The sequence below is a fragment of the Helianthus annuus genome, chromosome 4, assembly GCF_002127325.2.
Source record: "Helianthus annuus cultivar XRQ/B chromosome 4, HanXRQr2.0-SUNRISE, whole genome shotgun sequence".
Classification (NCBI taxonomy): Eukaryota; Viridiplantae; Streptophyta; class Magnoliopsida; order Asterales; family Asteraceae; genus Helianthus; species Helianthus annuus.
Window position 1 is genome coordinate 163,352,065 of NC_035436.2, and position 20,790 is coordinate 163,372,854.

Genomic DNA, 20,790 nt, shown 5'->3' on the forward strand with positions numbered 1-20,790 from the left:
ATATTTTTGACCGACCTTACGACATCGATCAAATAGTAATGTACAAGTAGTCGAAACACAAACGTATATTTCTTCAAAACTACCTCACCGTTTAGTTTTTGTTACATGTGATCATGTATATTTTCCTCATATTAACAATATGATATAATGGGTTACAAAGTTTGTATAAACCGGTGCGACGTCCTTGCCTTTTCCTACGTTTTGATAAGAGTTTCATTCAAAATTGAACGGGTCAAATATAATGTTTATTTTTTTGTTAATTATCGTAACGAACCGCATGTTTGAACAACATCGGTACCAGTATTCAATTTTATGGTTGTCTCAACGTTCCAGTGTATATTCCATTGAAAACAAAGTTGTATTCACACTTATATTCATTTTTATCTCTTTCGGTTGCTATAACGAGTGTCTATTTCGTACCAGTATCTTTCCGTGTTATACAAGTTGTAAAGACTATTTGGGAGAAGAGTGAAGTTGCTAGAGAAGATTTAAAAAGACGTTCCATTTAAAGATATTGAGCTAACAAATTAAGATTATGTTTATTGTTATATATTATAACGTTTTAATCATGTATGGAACTATGTTTTGTAACACTGTTTTTATACTTACATATGTTCAAACAAAAACGAAAGATCGAACCTGAATTTCAGTACGATCTAGTATCAACTGACTGGATCTCAAACACATCCGAAGATGATGTCAAACTATAGTTAGTATCAGTTCGAATCGTGTGGGAGATTTGAGTTTGACCGCCGTTGTAACTTCCTTGACCTTTCATCTCACGTCGAAAGTCTCTCATGGCTTTGAATCTCAGATCTTCAGAGTAACCACTTGGTTGAGGAACTATTTCGGGTACACAAGTTTTCCCATCGAGCATGTTTACAACCTCCGACATCGTTGGCCTCATCGATGGAGAACCGTTTGTGCACAGAAGCGCTACTTTCACGACAGTTTCGGCTTCTTCGTTGTTGATTGTCGACTCCAATCTCTCGTCAAAAAGCTCTTTGTATTGTTTACTTGTTTCCAATCGACAAGCCTGCATGATCGATTTAAAAAAAAATTAATATTTAAAAGTCTGTTTTAGTATCCCCACCAAAGTGGTGCCGGTTCAAGTCCCACAATTTTTTTTTTTTTTTTTTTTTTGGGGGGGGGGGGGGGGGTTGATCCTTCAAAAAATTAAACTGAAAACTCTAATCGTACCCAATCTAGAAGGCAAATGCAGTCGTTAGTTGGGATATAACTTGTGTTGCTTTTGCCGCTAACGATTTCCAACAGCACCACTCCATAGCTGTAAACATCTGCCTTGTCGCTCAAGTAACCCCACAAGGCATACTCGGGTGCCATGTATCCGCTGCAAATTCATCAATGAAAACTGTTATCACAGAAAACAGATTCAAGAAATGGTAATTGTTTAGTAGTAGAAAGGGGTCTTTTGTAACTAACGAACTAACTTTTTTTGTGTAGAACGGCAAATTTCTTTTAGTTCCTATCGTCTGTGGGACTTGAACCCAAGACCTCCACCTCCCAAACCCAGGTATTTAAAGGCCACCCACCCCATCGGTAACTAACGAACTAACTAACAATTAGTTAGTTAGTTAGTTAGTTAGTTAGTTAGGTAGTTAGTTAATGATTGTGTATAAGTTACTTTGTTATTTACAAAGACCCCTTCTACTACTAAACAGTTATCATACGGCCCTTACCTAAATGGCTAAATGTACCATAACAATGTAGAGAAGAAAAACTTACATTGTTCCAGCAACTCGTGTGCTAACGTGAGTCTTCTCGTCCTCATTTAGCCTTGCCAATCCAAAATCTGAAATTTTAGGGTTCAGATCTTTATCAAGTAGCACATTTGTGGCTTTGATGTCCCGGTGTACGATTTTGATCCTTGATTCTTCGTGAAGAAAAGCTAAACCTCGAGCAATCCCGATGCATATCCTAAACCTCGTTGGCCAATCCAGCATTAATCCACTTTTACTTGAATCTATGCAAAAGGATGACTTATAAAGTCAAACAATGTAATTTGAATTTCTAATCCATTTCAACATTTACTTAATTATTCAAAAGAAATAGGTACTAAACCATGTAATTTTATAAGTTTTACAATTATGCGAAAAATGAGTTTAGTAATTTTACAAAAAAAACCAGGTCAATTATGAATTGAAAAGCACTTCTGTTGACCTTAAAAGTCAAACTGCAAAAAAAACCAATGCACACTCACCAAACAAAGCATTTGCAAGGCTATTATTTTCCAAGTACTCATAAACAAGCAACAATTGATCTCCTTCAATGCAACATCCATGGAGTTTAACAAGATTCGGGTGTTGTAAGCACGAAATCACACCAATCTCGTTCAAGAACTCACGGTTTCCCTGCTTTGAATGTGTCGAAAGCTGCTTCACCGCAACCACCGTGCCATCAGTCACAGTACCCTGAAACCAACACACACATTACAGACCTGAAACTGAAATAAAAATTAAAAAAAAAAGTTTTGTGCTAGATTATAACCTTGTAAACAGGCCCAAAACCTCCTTCCCCTACTTTGTTTGAAGCATTGAAGTTGTTTGTAGCGGTCTTTAGTTGTTTTAACGAAAACGAAAGTGTTTTCAGCTCCAATCCTTCAAAATCTGAGATAAGCATAATGCATTAGCAAAAAATAGAAAATGGATCAAGAAAGTCAAATAAACAAGTATAGCGTTCACCTTTATCGGTCTTTTTTCTCCCTTTTAAACATTTCCACCACAAAAGGGCCAAAATCAACAAAACAAGAAACGGAACACCAAGCCCGACACCTATATAAACACCTTTACTCGTGTTTTTTCCACCGTTCGAACAAGTTTTAAAATACGGATCAACATCAATAGCCGATACAAGAGGCCCGTAAACTCCTCTTTTAGGAAAACGGGTCGTCCCTTTACCAGCCCAATAAAACCGGATCTCCAAGATATTATCGGTCACACTAGCATTAAACGGAACAACGGCAGGCCTTCCAAACCCACCAGCCTCTTCTTCAATATTAAAATCCTTTCTAACCATTCGCCCCTAAATCACATACAACTCGTTTAGCACTTCTGATCACAAAATACTAGCCGTCGGATTGACCAGTATCATACAGTTATTACCTGAATATAGATATCAAATATCCGCCTGCCAAGACTTCTATACGTGCTGTCATTAGTAAACTGTAACTCTGCAAAATGCAGATTAACAGCGTAATCACCGTTTTCTAAACAATAGCTGAAGTAAGTGAGTGTAAGTGGTGAAAGGCGAGCGGTTGTATAAAGCGGAGGTAAGATGGTATTCCCCTGTAAAGATTCTATATATCGCGTGTTTTGGTAAATATTGTCATCCATGAAATCACCGGTGCTACTAAGTCCCCAGTTCCTGGCTGCTACTACATACCACCTGGCGGCACCACCATCGACGTTCGCATCTCCTTCATAAAGAACAGACCGCCCATTATTTTCTCTAACAGTTAAATCATCCCCGCCACAGTTTACATGTAACGAACATGCATCTGTCATGAAGTCAACAGATTAACACCGTAAAAAACTTTAATCTTTTGACGCGTTACCTTTTTAGTTAATTATATTTAATTTGTTTGACATGTTTAGACTGAAGTTAGTGTAGATTTAGAGGTGGAAAATACTCACATCTAGGACACATGACATTCTCCGTGCACGGAAGCACGTCCTGTCTGTTAACAATATCATCATAAGAACAACAAACAATAAATGTGGGTGAAAACGAGGATAAAAAACACATAAATGCTGGTAAAAGCAACGGAAACTTACATCGGGTTTCCAGTCGAAGAGCTTCTAAACAGGTTAACATAAAAGTTCCTGATATAGAGACGAAAAAACAAGTTGTGATACAACAAAAAACATCCAAGAAAGTCTCAAATAGCATATTGAGTTTAATTCAAAACATTTTATTTACTATATCTCACAAACTACAAATCAAGTTTTGTATACAAAACCCATCAACTTGTTATCCTTATATGTATATATTTATAACCATGAGAACATGTTACAAGAAAACTCAAGGTACCCCACCAACACCCTACTAACATATGGGACCATGTAAAACGCAACTTGCGTTAGGTAGGTGGCCTTTAAGGGGTTATAAGCGGGAAGCTGGATTCTAACCTGAGACCTCTGCCAAAGGAAATCAAGCGCTTACCACTATGCCACCCCCTTAAAGATTTTGGGGGAATTGGCCTGTAATAATCCCAACTACCTTCATTGGCCATTGTCTGTCCCACCTTTGAATATTCCCCATGTCAGTTCCACTTTTCACCTATTTTTCCTCCACCGGTCCTCAGTTAAAAAACTTAACGGAGTTAAATTTTTTTTCCGAATTACAAACTGACGTATTAGGGTTTTTGATCAGAACGAGGATACGAGTCTATTGATGTAAAACTTACCTCGAAATGATGCTCCAAACGACTTGATTTTTGTGAATTGGAAGTTTAAACACCCGAATTGAAGCACCGTTTTCATCGCTTGGAGCACAATTTCAAGGTAAGTTTTACATCATTCGACTCGTATACTCGTTCTGATGAAAAGCCCTAAAACGTCAGTTTGTAATTCAGGGAAAAAAAAACTTAACTCCGTTAAGTTTTTTTAACTGAAGACCGGTGGAGGAAAAATAAGTGAAAGGTGGGACTGGCATGGGGAATATTTAAACGTGGGACTGGCAATAGCCAATGAGGTCTAGTTGGAATTATTACAGGCTAATTCCCCAAGATTTTTTAGATGTTTTAATAAAATGGCTTACGTGTTTTGTTGGCATGCGGCTTGATCAGGCGCTTGCCATGTTAAGTTGTTGTAGGAAAGGTCACTGCAAGAAGATAGTCAAATAAAAATGCTAGTTTCTAAAAAATTAAGCATGCAACATGAAATTTAAACTCGGTTTATTGACAAAACAAACTTACATACTAGCTCCATTTACTAAAAGGGTATCCGGTATGTCTCCACTTAGCATGTTACCGGTTAAAAACCTATTTAAAACCATATTAAGAATGCTTATTTAGTAACACATAGCTTCATAATAGTACATGAAGCACAAGGAAACTCGAAAGATTACTAAAACTTACACTAATCGCAAACTCCTCCCCAGGATGTTATTAGATATTCTTCCTACTAACCTATTAAAACTCACATCCCTGCGATAGTCACATCGGAAATGATCTCATTAAACATATAAATCATGAAAAAATAGTAAAACAATGGTCAACTTTGTGTATACTTACAACAATTCAAGCTGTCTCACTCGCCATATATAATCGGGTATCTCTCCAGAAATATTGCAGTTTCTCAAGATCCTATATTTATGAATATAAATTATCAGTGTTCATACGTGTCAAGACAAAAGTCAATGAAAGAATTATCTACATACAATCTTATTAATCCACTAGCATTGTTAAGCTGAGGAAATCCTTGCGCCGGTCCGGTTATGTCGCTAATTCTCCTGCAAAACATGTGCCATCATAAACTATAATCATTTTTTTAGAGAAGAAAGAAGAACTGTTTCGCGCAGAATACAAACTTAATTTTAATAACAGATTTAGTTAAGATCGGAAGCTTTAATTTACTTACAAATCACCTAGATTCTCGAGAAGAGATATGCTTGAAGGAATAGGCCCCGTGAGTCCACTCGCCACAATTTCTCTAGAAAAACATCCAAACATTAAAAATTATAGCATTCTTGAATGTGTAATTAAAATACTACAAATGATATTAAAAATAATAGAACATGATCTTACAATCTATTAAGTAGTCTCCAGTTTTGTATAAAATCAGGTATCGGCCCAATGAAGTTGTTATCGTTTATCCTACTGTATAATACACACACAAAAAAAAAAAAAAAAAAAAAAAAAATTGTCACCTTTAGACTTAAAAGATGGTGGAAGAGGAAAACTTAGACTAAAGGATTAAAGTAAATATTTTACAAATTTGTTAGATTGCCAAGCTGACCAAGGGTTGTTGGCAGCCTCCCGGTCAACCGGTTTGAAGACAAGATCCTGCAAAAATCAAAACAATATGATGAAAATTTATCGATAAACAATACAACTAGATGAAAATTTTGTAATTGAAAATTTAATCAGCCTTACAAAGAGTTCAAATTGATTAATCTCCCCAAGTCAGATGGAACAGTTCCTGAAAGCTGGTTTGCTTCAAGGTCTCTGATATAAAAAAAAAAAAAAAAAAAAAAAGAAGTTCAAAAATTAACAAAAATAAATAAATAAAAAGAAAGACTTACAGTTTTGTGAGGGTGGTGATATTGCCTAGTTCCGGTGGGATTTCGCCCGTTAAACGATTGCCAAGAACAGAGCTGCACAAGAAAGAATATATAAAAAGTTCAAAACTTAAGTTGCTATACATAAGAAAATGATGAAGCAAAAGGGTAAAAAAGAGATTTCACATGTCTTGTAATCGCGTTAGACCCCATTCAGGTGGTATTGTGCCACTTAAGTAGTTATAAGCAAGATCTCTGCAAATAGAACAAGATATACTTCAATTTCATTAAATCTTGATCATTTAAAAAGGTTTGGCATATAAGTTATTAATTATTTAATTAAAAAAGAACTTACAACGATCGGAGGTAAGGAAGCTTTGCTAGTTCGGGTGACAGTACCCCATCAAGACTATAAAACTTGAACGTGCTGCATTGACAAATAAATTGTATAAATTCCTGAAACTTGAGTGACTTATCTAAGAGCATTGACTTTTAAAGTCAAAGATATGTTCATATGGTAAATTTAACCTCAAGTTGCCACTAGTTTTAAACAGTTTCTATAAAATTCAGAATACACATAGGGAAAAGCCGGTCTCGGGCATGATAGTGTTAAGAAAACCTCTATGAATTGCATATAAAAATGCAAAGTTTGACTTCCAAAGTCAACTCTTTTTTCTACAAAACTTTAATTTTGTAGCATTGCCAAACGATAATGCTAATACTCGATAAAAAGAATTAAAAGACAGAACTTTATACATCCTTACGACATGACAATCCGTATCGTTGCCAATGTTGCAATCACATCCGATGCTAGCATTAGCTTCTTGAGATAGCTTTGGCACTTCAGAAATGGTGTCGAGATCGCAATCGTCACCATCAAATCTCCAACTTGTTGCGTTCATCGCAGCAAGAATGTTTTCAAGAGATTCCACTAAATCAAGTTAACAGAAGAAAAAAAAATTAAATCTTTTTGAACTAGATTGTTGTACAAATTAGAAAGCTAACACACATTAAGGATATAAGTTGACCTTAGAAGTCAACCCACTCAAGTAGGATTTCAATCATTTGGTTTAATCAATCATAAACAAATTATTTATAAACTTTCAAGTTCTAATCATGAAAAGATATATGGTTACACTTTTACAGACAACCCATGTTACTTTGAACTCCAAAATTTGTATAAGTTGTTAAAGTTTTATTAAAAAGATTACTATTCATGCTAAACTTATAAAAAGAAATTAAAATATATAACTTTTTGCGTTAAAACCATATCAAAAATCCATGGTTATATTTCCAATCCAAGCTGCAATCAAGACAAAATTTCAAACTTTCAGACCAAGATTCTTTAAAAAACAATAATTAGGGGTGCAAACGAGCCGAACGGCTCACGAGCTACTCGAGATCGGATCAGCTCAAGAAAAAGCTCGAAACAAGCCGAGCCTTATCGAGCCTGAGCTGAGCTTGAGCCTAAAATAAAAGCTCGTTTGTTTATTGAGCCCGAGCTCGAGCCTGGCATGTGAAGCTCATCAGGCTCGTCAAGCCTTATCGAGCTTTAGTGTAAACGAGCCGAGTCGAGCCAATCTTATTTAAACTTGTTTACAAGCCGACCCCGAACCTAAAAATAAGCTTATTTAGTAAACGAACTCGGGCCCGAGCTTCACTTATCGAGCTCACGAGCCTGAACAAGTCTATTATTTATATTTTTTATTTAATATAATAATTAATAGATAATAAACGAGCTAAGCTCGAGCTTGAGAAAATACCAACGAGCCGAGCTCGAGCTTTGAAAACAAAGCTTGAATCGAGCCGAGCTCGAGCTCGTTTTGCACAATAATATATTTTGAAGAAAAACTTAATCAAGAATCCACAAATCCACTTTCTTGAAACAAAAAAAAAATGAAAATAAATGTGTTACCTTCTTGTTGTGGCACAACGGATTCAGTGGAGCTTATTATTAAGATTACAAAACATAGAGTTAGAAGCAGTATGAATACAGCTTTTCTTGCAGCCATTGTAACAGAGATCAAAAGTTGGGTGGGGAGAAGAAAAGGTTGATATGGGTTGTGAATATATTAGATACAAATCTGCCTTTCAAAGATTGAATCGAATAATAAAGTCAAATATGCGTGTATAGTAGACTCTGCTGGTCTAATTCTAGGAGTCATGCATCACAATTCTTTTTTGTATTTCCTTTGCAAAAGCCGTACATGAATGAAAACTACTTCTGGCGATAGATCATGTATGTATTCTTGAGGCTGTTTCTTTGACTCAAGGGAACTAGATAAAATTGAAAGTGTGGATTTTTTTAGAGTTAAATGCCATTTTCGTCCTTATGGTTTGAGCTATTTGACGAGTTCAGTCCAAATGTTTCATTTTTCATCTGTAGGTCTAAAAAGGTTTTATCGTTGCCAATTTAGTGCACTGGGTTAACTTCATCCATTTTTTATGTTAACGAGAAGACAACTTCGGTCATTTTATATGTAATTTTGTTAACTAGAAGGGCAATTCAGCCATATAAAATAACCGAACTGGTCTTCTTGTTAACAGAAAAAATGGATGAAGTTAACCCAGTGGACTAAAATGACAACGGTGAAACCTTTTTGCACCGATGGGTGAAAAATAAAACCTTTAGACTAAACTGACAAAATGATCCAAACCATAGGGACTAAAATGACATTTTACTTTTTTTTTATCTTTAAGTTTCTTAATAGTTGAATAAAGTCAAACTTCAATATTTTTAAGAAATTTCATAAAGAGAAACAATATATAATATGTGTATAGATGTGGATGTTTTTTATAAATTATATTATTTGTCAAATACCTAAACGTTTTTTTATGAAAGAAAGTTGAAGTCTTTTTTTCTTTTGTTTTGTAGCTCACGTATTCTTCCATAAAGCTATAACTATCCTCGCATATATTATTTGGCTTTTTTACTCCAACTTTGGATGTTCGAGAATCTTATGCACGCTCAAACGACGATAAAAATATTATGTGTTATCTAGTATACGATACTTGTTTTGATATGTTATTTGTGTACCCCGAAAGTTAATTGGCACTAACTCACCGCATATTCAAAGAATTACATGGTCGGTAAAAGAAATATTTGGTCCTCCTCTGTAAGTTGCTGTTTTATATCGCAAACTTTAAATCATAGTTAAATTTAGCTTCCATAGTTTCTCAAACATAAATAAGTGTTTCTATATATGATCAATTTTTAACTGTTTAGCTAATCGAATTTTCAAACCTATTTGTCGTCTTACTAAGAATAATTTGTAGGGTCGAAAGATATCTTATTTCAAACTTGAAAGGTCGTATCGTGTACATATTTGACCATGATTAGTCCATTTGGTCTTATAATATGTAGTAAAATAGGCAATAGGTACGGGCCATCATCATCATCATCAATTTGTCAACCTTTTGGGTCCCAAATCTAGAATGCCATGCAAACCCATACGTTACTTGATTAAATTTATTTACCTCTTTCTTATCCTGGATGTTTAAGAGTGTATGGGTAGAAGTGACGGGACTAGAAGAAATATCTAGACAGTGGCGGACTCAGAAATTTTTCCATAGGGGTGCGAAATATTTTTAAAAATTTTAGGCCCCTAGGTATATAAGTAAAAAAATTGGTTTGTATCGGGTCGGTTCGGGTCGGGTCATGTAAAACAAAAGAAATTGCGTCATAACATCCTTACTCATGGTTCCTATCACAAACAAATTGATGCATAAGTTCATCGCTCCATAACATAATGTTTCAATTTTAATTTTCAACCCTAGAAATCGTGTGTAATCACCCTAAAAATCATTTAAACAACATAATCACCCTAAAAATCATCTAAACAACCATAAACAACGTCAAAACACACGAAATTTCAAACCTATTTAAGAATTTTGTTACCCTTTGGTGTCGGACGACGGTGGTTCGCAGCTGCTGATGACGTGCTGTTGCTGTTGCTGTTGTGTTCGATGATCGCTGGTAGGAGACGACCCAAGAGAAGGAGGGCGGGAGGAATTCTAAGGGACTATTGAGCTTATTTTAATTATTATAGTTTGAACTTAGGTTTAGAATGGTTAATGGGCTAGTAATTAGTGGGCTAATTATGTTAAATGAAGTAGTGGGTTAAGGTATCGGGTACTTGGGTTAAGTTGGGTAGTATAAGTTTATATAATTTAGGTATTTTTTTAATTAGAGTTTACTAAAAAAACTTAATATAAATCGAAAACATTTTTTACCTAAGGTGTGTGGACGAAAAATTCCAAGGGGTGCGGATGAAAAAATTCAAGGGGTGCGGACGAAAAAATCCAAGGGGTGCAGACGGGATTTTCAACGGAAAATAGCACTAAAATTTTTTTCCCGGGGGTGCGCCCGCCCACCTTGGGCTACATGTAAGTCCGCCCCTGTATCTAGGGATATCTCAATTGTACATTTATAGGACGAATATTTTTACCTACACTTGTCACTCTATAAAGTCTTCTTACACTTCTTACAATTAGGACCTTTTGTAGAACCCTATATAATAGTTCATCTTCAATAAAGTTTTCACCTTTCCCTCAATTCATTCCATTTAAAATTACATGGTATTAGAGCGATCCTGCTCCTGATTCATCTTTCTTCATCATCTTCGTTCTTCAATCTTGATTCTTTCGTTCAATTTCTGCTCGATTTCTTCTTCTGCTATAAGCAAAGCTTATTCTCTTTTGACACACGATGAGAAACAAAGAGAGATGCACCCTACTGTGCAATCTTTTCCTGATGTTACATCAATGAATGTTCAAGCTAAACCATAAGAGAATTTCAAGAAACATATCTGCACTCATTGTAAGAAACCTGGTCACATTATTAATAAATGTTATACGCTGATTGGTTTTCCAAAGGATTTTAAATTTACTAAACCAAGACATGCTGCTAATGCTTGTGTAAATGATGGTGTTGATCAATTCAATAACTCGTCTGTTCATGCTATGAGTTCTGCTACAAGTCTCACAGCAGATCAATGATTGATTCAGTTTCTTCAAAACACTCAACTCAATATTGGTTCATCTCAGTCTTCTAAGGGGGTAAGGGTGGTCATCACTCATCACTCACTCACAACTTCCAATCATGTTCCCCATGTCATCAAGCATTATTCCATCACTCGCAACCCTTTTTTAGTGGAAATGTCCATAACTAACCACTACACCCAACAATTTCCCCACAACCAACAATTTCCCTCAAACAATCAAAACAATCACGCGTTAAAAATATAACGCGTTTTATGTTTGACTCGTGATCCATTGGAGTGGCGGTGGTGTTTTGTACAAAATCACGTGTTATATAAATTCATCACGGACAAAAAGACAACCACCCCGGGTGGCCTAATAATGCCAATGGTCAGACAAATGATCTGAAATATGCTAATTTTGCAGGTACAATGGCATGTTCTTCTATTTCTAATTCTATTCAACATGGATCATAGACACAAGTGCTAATGATTATATGCGTTCAAATGAAACATTCTTTTCCAGCTTAAAAATTCTTCCCAAACCTGTTTCCATTCTTCTTCCAAATGGAATAATATATAATAATAGTCACAAAATCCGGAACAATTAATTTGTTACCAAACTTGAACCATAAATTTTCATGATTGAGAACAGGTAATGAACCATAAAAAATGTCAAAAATTTCATCCTTTTCTCCAAGGAAGTGACTGATTCGTGCCATAAAATTTTCAAACCTTCGTGACCGTCAGTTAATAAAGGATCGTATGTGTTTGACGAAGCAAGTGAAGTATCGTTATGTGGATTACCATGGTGTTTCTATATGAAACGAGATCTCCATATAGAAATCTCGCATATGGAGGACGACAACAATGCAACTTCAACCACAGTACACACCACCTACTACACGAATAATGTTGTCATCATCTGTCAACGTTTATCCTTATGTCTATATGTATTATTATTGTTAAAGTAGGTAATATGGGTCTTATTAGCGGGTAACGTTCAGCCTTCCATTTTATGCAATTTCAATTTTGTTATTTTGCAATTTCCCATTTTCTCCTTTTTGCAATTTCTTTTATTTTGTATTGAGTAAATTGCCAAAATCGTCCCTGAGGTTTGGGCACGTTTGCCATTTTCGTCCAAAATGACACTTTTGTACCAAATTGCCCCCAACGTTTGTAACTTTTTGCCATTTTCATCCAAACCACTAACTTAGTTTATTTTTTCTGTTAAGTTGAGGATATTTGGATGAAACTGGAAAATATAAAACCACAGGGACGATTTTGGCAATTTACTCAAACCCTTTTTAATTTCTTTTATTTAATTATTTTTGTTCCATCTAACTTATAAAAAAAAAAAGACTCTAAATAATGACATATGGTATTCTCTCCTTCAACCTCATAAATTTTTATTTATATTTGTTTAATAAATTTCTTTTAGTATTAATATTAATTAATAACCAATATAAAGATATTACTTATTTTTATCCTTATCTTTATCTAAAATTAATAAATAACTTCAATTTTGCAATCTAGACCTTTTGTTTTTTTTTTACTTTTAACCCAAAGTTTTTTATCTTTTGCAATTTGATTCCAACTCTTTTTTATTTTCAATTTTGGTCCACCATACTTTTCATCTTTCTCAAGTTTTTCGTTTCGTTCTAAATTTTGTGAGTTAACGCACCGCAACGTGCGTGTGGGGTTCAACATATTTTCGTATATTTTTTTCCCGTTTGACTGACCCGTCGGATCACATCTATTTTCTGCGTTTGACAAGTTCGTCCAACATGCGGATCCTGGATGGACTTAGTTATTTTTTTCTATGTTTTACGTTTCGGTTTAATTTCTCAGCAACGAGCGTGCGTGATTCAAAGATTTTATGTCTACTTTTCGCTCTGCGTTATTTTTCCCAGTTTTTATTTATTTTATTTTTACGAGTTTTTCCGGTGTTGGTGGTCCCTGACAATGGTATAGTATTGCTACTACTTAACACATTTTTATGACAACCGCTGCAGCACAGGGGCTTAATACTAGTATATAATAAAAAAGAATATACATGGAGTTTTTAGAAAAAAAAAACTTAATAGTTTTGTCACATAATTTTTATAAATTTTCATCCAAATCACTAACTCAGTTTATTTTTTCTGTCAAGGTGAAGGATGTTTTAAATTTTATAAATTAAGACATAAATTAATTTACAGCTTCTTTATATGAATCAGGTAAAGAGAAAACGTCATTGGTGTGCAACACATAACAATCGATTACAACTTTTAGTATTTATCAGTTGTAGAGATAGAAAAAAAATTGTAAAACGTTACATATTTCTTAAATGTGTTTAGCACCTAGGAAATATGTTGCTAGAAATAAAATATTTATTTAATTAAGATTATGAGGCTAGGGTGGAGATACAATAGAAAGTTTATTTGGCTAAGAAGGATAGGAAGTGATCTTGACCATCCATTTAGTTAATCAAAGGCTAAGATTAAATGATGGAAATTGAAGGGAAGAAAAGAGGCGCGTGAGTTTGTTTAGGGGCATTCTAGTCAATCCACGGCAATAGTTTCTCTCTCCTCCAATTTCCCCCCATTTTTTAAACGTTAATAACTCTTTCATACGACATTATTTTTTTTTTATAAAAGTTGCACCAAAAAAACGAGCGTTTTTTTATTTTTAAAACGAGTGTACTATTGCTATATTTTCGAAACTTTTTTTTAAATCCAGTTGCGTTAAACGGAATGGAAAAAACCCACTTGCGTAAAACACAATGGAATAAAAAACCTAAAAAATGACATTTTTCTAAAACGCAATGCACCAAAAACACAAAGAAATGTCTTATTTGTAAAACGCAATGGCCAGAAAACACAAAGAAATGTGTTATTTCTAAAACGCAATAGCCTAAAAACTCAAAAGAAAGTGTAGTTTCTAAAACGCAATGGACTGAAAACACATAAAAATGTGTTTTACCTAAAACGCAATCCACCAAAAACACAAACACATGTCTTATTTCTAAAACGCAATGGCCAGAAAACACTTAAAATGTCTGTTTTCTAAAACGCAATGAACTGAAAACACATAAAAATGTGTTTTACCTAAAACGCAATGCACCAAAAACACAAAGAAATGTCTTATTTATAAAACGCAATGGCCAGAAAACACTTAAAAATGTCTAATTTCTAAAACGCAATGGCCTAAAAAACAAAAGAAAATGTTCTCTGTAAAACGCAATGGACTGAAAACACCTAAAAATGTGTTTTACCTAAAACGCAATGACTAAAAACACTTCAAAAATGTGTTTTTCTAAAACGCAATGACCAGAAAACGCATAAAAATGTCTTAGTTTTAAAACACAATGGCATAAAAACACCAAAGAAAGTGTTCTCTCTAAAATGCATTGAACCAGGACAATAGTTGTCTGTGAATTGTCTCAACCCCAGCCAGGGGCTCTGCCCCTTGGACCCCGCCAGGGGCTGCCGCCCCCGGACCCCCGCCAAAATCGTAAAACGCAATGACTGAATTAAAAACCCATATCGTGAAAATGAAATTAAAGAATTTCTTACATGGATCCGATTTCTTCAACAATTGACGAAATTTGAATGATATAAACACTTATCAGCGACTGAATCGAACGGATCGAGTGATTATCTTCAAAATCACAGGAAAAAACGAGATTTTGAATGAAATTAAACAGGGTTTTCTTTAAAAAAAAGCTGAAGAACACGTTGATCGGGTGTTTGAATCATTGATTGATGACGAAAATCGCACTATAATGTAGTGATTACTGAGATAGTAAGTGAAGAAAATGTTGGAGGTTGTGGGTTTTGAAAATGGTGGGTTTTGAAGTAACTGGGGAGAAGAAGGAAGAAGAAAGGATGTGATTGACTAAAATACCCTTTCTCTTTATTTTAAAATTTGCTACATGTCATAATCCTATTGCTTCCTATCCTTCCTAGCCAAAATAAACTTCCTATTTGATCCCCACCCTATGAGGCTAACTAACTAATACTTATTCTGAGTGGCTTGAGTAAAGAAACTTTTGGTTCATAGCATTATAATTACAATTTTGTAGGTAATTTTAAGGTTTGATAACGATACGTTGTTTGATGGGGGGGGGGGGCACTGGCTTCTGTTTTTCCTTAGAAGCGAATTTAAAAGAGTAGAAGATAAATTACAAACTTGGTACATATGATAAGATTTTTTTATTTGACCTTTTTCAATAAGGTCACCAACATTTTAGTTTTATAAAATTTAGAGGTTTAAGTAGATTTTATTTTTATTAAACTGATCTATATAAAAATTAGAAATTAACTTCTATCTTAGTTTACAAACATCATTCGCCTTAAAGAAAAATTAACTTAGTTTGTGGTTGGATTAAAATTTATAAAAATTATGTGACAAAGCTATTATTTTTTTCATATAAAAATTGCATGTATATTCTTTTTTATTATATATGTAACAAAATTAATTAAATAAAAGAAATTTAAAAGAGTTTGAGTAAATTGCCAAAATCGTCCCTATGGTTTTATATTTGCCAGTTTCATCCAAATATCCCCAACTAAACAGAAAAAATAAACTAAGTTAGTGGTTTGGATGAAAATTGCAAAAACTTACAAACGTTGGGGGCAATTTAGTATAAAAGTGTAATTTTAGACGAAAATGACAAACCTGGCCAAACCTCAGGGATGATTTTGGCAATTAACTCTTTTGTATTTATTTATTCATGTGTGGAGGCATTAAAAATGGTCGATTATTTTGGTTAAAAATTTCTCTTTCAACTTGAAGATGAACTTTGATTCCTTTGCTAACCCAATTTGGCAAATCATGATAGGTGTTGGTTATGAGGCTGTATCCGTTGACCCGCTTCTTTCCCAAGCCTCCACCTAGCTTGTCAAGCGTCAAACTATCATCATAATTCGTAAGACGGTTAGATTAGTCATCCATACTTACGACTATTCTGTCTTACGGATTTTATATCAAAACTACTATTCGACTTCAAGATTAGTTAGTTTGACTTTCAAAAGTCAACTACCTTTGATCATATGATATCCACAATCAGGTTTAAATTAACATCATGTTTAGAACTCGTACTATTTCATATCACACGTAATTAGTCAAATTAGCCAATTACGTGTTTCTTTCATAATTTCAACATATCAACATTCGTTTAGACATTTTAACAAACACCTTGCAGGCATGATTTCTATACTTTTTCTATCTAGTTCATGGCTAATCTTTTTAACCAAGTTTCAATCATTAAATCAAACCCCTTATGTCTAGCACTCATGAACAATATCAAATCTTGCATCATAACATCAGTTTTTCATAATTTAGCATATAAATTCTTGTGTTCATCACTTTGTTCTAAAAACTCACTTAGCACATATATGGGTGATTATAAATTTCATAGTTTTCATCACTGTATCCTCAAAGTTTTAACTAGGGTTTACTCCTAAACATGATTTCAACATAACAACACTCATACATTCAACATTCAAGCATAAATTTCAACTATGAGTGTTTATCAAAATTTCAAGATATCACCAAATTACAAAATTTGACATACCTTTTGATCTCTTAGCTTAGGTGATCACGAATTTAGTTAAATCCCCAATTCTTGGCTTGATTTCTCTTTAATTTAGAGCAAATTAGTGAGTTTTAGGGTTTGAAGGGAAGAACCCTTTTCTCCTGTGCATATGTCGCCCAGAACACACACCTATGTGTGTGTTTTGGTTTTGATTTATTTTTAGTTAAAACATCTTTCACACTTGCCCCTTTTAGTCCCTCAAAGTTTCAAGGTTTATAAAAGGGTTACTAATTCAAGTTTTCTTTATTATTTTATCAACACTTATTTAAGTAGGTTGATATTCCTAGTTACTTAGTGGGTTCAGGGAAGTTATAACCCATTTTTGTTTTAAGTCCTGTTAATCCGGGCCTCTTATGAACTTCATTTCCTCAAAGCTTTTATTCTCCTTTTATTTAATATTAGATTTATTTATTTAAATCCTAATATTTACCGAGTTAATTTTACCATTAACGGTATTTTACCTGTTCATAAATATTAATTTGGTTTGACTTCCAACCCGTTTTGGGTGTTACAAACAGTCCCGTCGCAGTGCCCAGATCCTAATGACTAATGACTAGTTGGATAAAAATGAGAAACATATTAAAATCATGATGACTCAGATGAAAGAAAAAAAACATTTTAGACAAAACTTTCAAAAGTGAACAACCCAAACCCAGCACACACAAAAATAACTTTTTACTTTCATAAAATATATTTTTAACGGCAATTCTTTTATAAAATATAAAAAAACAAATCGTGCGATCCCCTTTCCTTCTTCCCCAATTCATCACAATCCAAGCCCTAACCCTAACTTTCTGCACAATTTCTCCCTAATGGAACAACAATCAATCATCCAAACCAACGTAATCGAAGGATCCGACGTCAATTTCCCCTTTGAAGATGCCACTAATTCCTTCGAAGAACCCGATCAATCCGTTTCAACCTCCGAAGAATCTACCGTTACTTTCATATCAGAACAATCGCCGGAATCTCCCTCATCTCCTTCCTCCGCCGGCTTACGTCATCGCCGACTTGCATCTTTTAAAACCTGTAAAGAGTCTCAATTCTTTAAAAATAATCCAGACGGATTAATAGATTTCAATCCTGATAGCACCTGTAGTTCTCCAGTGAAGAAGTTGAAGGATAATAAGAAACTAAATGAAATTTTGAATTCAAGTGTTGTTTGTTCGAGTTCGGGAAGCGATAATAACCGGTTAAACAACGAAACGGATGCGAGTTCTGCGATAACCGGAGACAATAATGTGGATTCCCCGAATGCTGTACCTGATGTTGTTTATATCCTGGCTGAATTGGTTATCAAAGTTATTAGTTTTCAAACAAAGTTTTTATCGAATTCTGTTACGTTTCCGATATGGTTAATGCATTCGTTGTACTTGGTACTGACAGATCCTTTTGGGGTTATAAAACTTGCTAAAAGTTACATGATGGGGAATAGTTCTGAGATCATGGGGATTTGTTACACTGGTGTTAAGTTGGTTAATCACTTGTTGTTTAAGAAGCATGAGTCTACGGTTAAGTTATGTGTTCGGATCGGGTGGGGGTTGTTGTGGTTTGTTTACTGTGGGTTTATTTTGGTTAGTTTGTTAGTTCCGGCCTTTCTGTTTGGTGGCATGATGATGAGATGGATAGTGGAGGAACCGGTACAGGTAACGGAGAAGTTGACTTTTGATTATACGAAAGATACGCCTACGGCTTTTGTGGCGATAAGTTCTTGTCCGGAGTCGTCTGTTATAGTGCACAACGAAAAGAGCGTGATTGGGAGTTCTGTTGAATCACGGGTTATACCGTTTGATCATGAAGTGCAGGCGACTGTTTCTTTAACTCTGCCGGAATCTGATTACAATATAAATCTTGGGATTTTTCAGGTGAGGGTGGATTTTTTGTCGAGTGATGGTAACGTTCTTGCGAGTACGAGGCAGCCGTGTATGTTGCGGTTTAAAAGTCAGCCGATTCGGCTTGTGTCAACTTTCTTGAAGCTGGCTTCTCTTCTGGCTGGATATTCGTCAGAAACACAAACGTTGGATATGAAGTTCAGAGGATATATTGAAAAAGACGTCCATACTTCCTGTTCGAGGGTCGTCATTGAACAACGTGCAGAATTTGCAAGGAGGGGTGGTGTTCCTGAAGTATACTCTGCATCTTTGAAGATAGAGTCTCGACTTCCTTTTGTAAAGAGGATGTTGTGGTATTCAAAGTGGTTGATATACATGTGGATTAGCGTTACGATGTATATAATGGAGTTGTTGTTCACACTTCTATGTTGTCGGTCCATCATATTTCCATGGGAACAATCTTTGGGTCGTGATTTAGGTTCTTCAAATGACGGTGTACCTCACAACAAGCCGAACGCTTCAAGCTAGCTGTGCACTTGGAGATTCCGATACGATCGATCATCTTTTGTTCATGGTATGCAATCAAACTCTTGCTCTACCACGTATAATCTTGATGATTAAAAATGAAAAAAAGTGTACTTCATGTGGTTTTTGTATTTTAAGATTCATTTGTGTTTGTTATGTATATATGGGATAATCAAGATTTGAAAATTTTAGCTTTTAGCTGCACTTGGATAGTCACATATGATCATCCATGTATCATATATTCATATGCATCAGCTTGTATCGTTTCCAATAATGTATGAAGACACAAAACCAACGATAATAATAAAGTTTGAAACAGGAAAACAAGTACTTTAATTTAACATTTGAACGACTTATATGTGACTGACTATTTATTTTCTTTTATTTTGGCGATGAATTGATCATGAGTGCATTATTAGTTGAATGATAAAACCCATATTAGAACCAAAACCGATCAAATGAATGGATTTATGATATTTGAGTAAACCTATCTACACGGTCGCGTCTGGACACATCTTCTACCTGGCTTGTTCAAAACATTACGGAACCAAAGCTCTCACCTTTTGGCTGTAGATTATAGAGCACACTACTTAACCAGCAGGATGTCCCGGGGACCATTATGTATGTAAGCATGTTATTTTTATTTATTGTTTGGAAACATATCAACAACGAAGAACAGCCGTAGTTGGAATGGTTGATTTATTGAATTTGGTAGTATTTTTATGGTTTAGTTTAATTTGAAAAAAAGTGAAGTCGTAGTACATAATCTGTTGCTTTTCATCTAAGAAAGTAGTGCGAATTACCATATAGAATCTAAGAAACCAATTCGGTTCTTGTTTGTGTCGTTTAAAAACAGTTGTTTTGTGTTATATACAAATCTTTATTGCCATATATATCGTATCTAATGGTTGTATTTTTGGTCATTGGTCTATTGGTCATATATGTCTACTGCATGGATTTGGTCACAAATCTGTTATACCTCTAAAACTTGTCTAAGATTAGTTATGCCTATAGACATGAGATACGCGAATTCATGATTGCGTATCTAGTTTCACTCTCGTATCTAGCTACCTTCAATCAATCATAGCTAAAAATTATGTCGTACACGAATCACCACCCATGCTACTGTGTATCAACTTTTTAGACGCGTATCATTGACAGATGTACAAATAGCTGATAAAATTCAATGCATATCGATATGGACTCGTGTAGTATGTGTTCTTTGCTTATTGGAGATGGAAATAACAACACAATACTTGAGTATGCTATTTAAGGCATAAATTTAGACACCAAAAATCACTAGTTCATAACTTGTTAAAACTATACAAATATCGTAGGACTTTAAAATCACAAGATTAATCCTTGTTCATGGTTTGTTAGTAAGACAAGTCATGTTAATAGTGTTATGCAAACTTATCAAAAGGTGAGAGCACAACTTGTGTCACCTCCTTATAACTTGTTTTTTTAGAAAATGATGTTTGGGTAATGGTTTGAAAAAGAGTTTTTGTGCTTTGAAAAGGAGTTTTTGAAAAGTTAGTTGGTTGTGTCTTTTTGAAAAAAATGAGATAAAGGAGAAAAGTAGATGAAATCCGAACCTAAATTACACTATCACCATTGTTAATTTTATTTTTTC

General features: G+C 34.6%; 2 protein-coding genes across 5 annotated transcripts; one reads left to right on the forward strand and one right to left on the reverse strand.

The window, feature by feature from the left end:
• Nucleotides 1-520: 520 nt before the first annotated feature.
• Nucleotides 521-8,446, reverse strand: LOC110937193 (probable LRR receptor-like serine/threonine-protein kinase RFK1). 4 transcript variants are annotated; one of them, XM_035988582.1, is made up of 23 exons: nt 8,156-8,442; nt 7,005-7,171; nt 6,596-6,667; nt 6,427-6,495; nt 6,265-6,336; nt 6,116-6,187; nt 5,954-6,025; nt 5,768-5,839; nt 5,601-5,672; nt 5,401-5,472; nt 5,255-5,326; nt 5,099-5,167; nt 4,937-5,002; nt 4,780-4,842; nt 3,795-3,842; nt 3,654-3,697; nt 3,123-3,517; nt 2,703-3,042; nt 2,509-2,627; nt 2,222-2,432; nt 1,747-1,984; nt 1,201-1,351; nt 521-1,036 (listed from the first exon to the last, which is right to left on the reverse strand). In XM_035988582.1, exons 2-23 carry the CDS (start codon nt 7,115-7,117, stop codon nt 647-649), a joined length of 2,892 nt encoding a protein of 963 aa, XP_035844475.1. In that variant the 5' UTR covers nt 7,118-7,171; nt 8,156-8,442; the 3' UTR covers nt 521-646. The 4 variants fall into 4 exon arrangements, with proteins under 4 accessions (XP_035844475.1, XP_022035276.1, XP_035844476.1 ...); XM_022179584.2 differs by having other exon boundaries at nt 6,997-7,171; XM_035988583.1 differs by lacking the exons at nt 521-1,036; nt 1,201-1,351 and having other exon boundaries at nt 1,743-1,984; nt 6,997-7,171; nt 8,156-8,444.
• A 9,066-nt stretch (nt 8,447-17,512) lies between these two features.
• Nucleotides 17,513-19,500, forward strand: LOC110937196 (seipin-2). The gene has a single exon (XM_022179585.2). It carries the CDS (start codon nt 17,613-17,615, stop codon nt 19,158-19,160), a length of 1,548 nt encoding a protein of 515 aa, XP_022035277.1. The 5' UTR covers nt 17,513-17,612; the 3' UTR covers nt 19,161-19,500.
• The last annotated feature ends 1,290 nt before the right edge of the window (nt 19,501-20,790 follow it).

What these genes read in the sequence shown, in the direction of transcription:
- LOC110937196 (XM_022179585.2), top strand. Translation starts at nt 17,613, where the DNA reads ATGGAACAACAATCAATCATCCAAACCAACGTAATCGAAGGATCCGAC.
- LOC110937193 (XM_022179584.2), bottom strand. Translation starts at nt 8,252, where the DNA reads ATGGCTGCAAGAAAAGCTGTATTCATACTGCTTCTAACTCTATGTTTT. An exon ending in GCTAGTGGATTAATAAGATT is followed by an intron (nt 5,327 to 5,400) that starts GTATGTAGATAA and finishes TCATAAATATAG; the next exon opens with GATCTTGAGAAACTGCAATA. An exon ending in GAATGTCATGTGTCCTAGAT is followed by an intron (nt 3,518 to 3,653) that starts GTGAGTATTTTC and finishes ACTTCATGACAG; the next exon opens with ATGCATGTTCGTTACATGTA.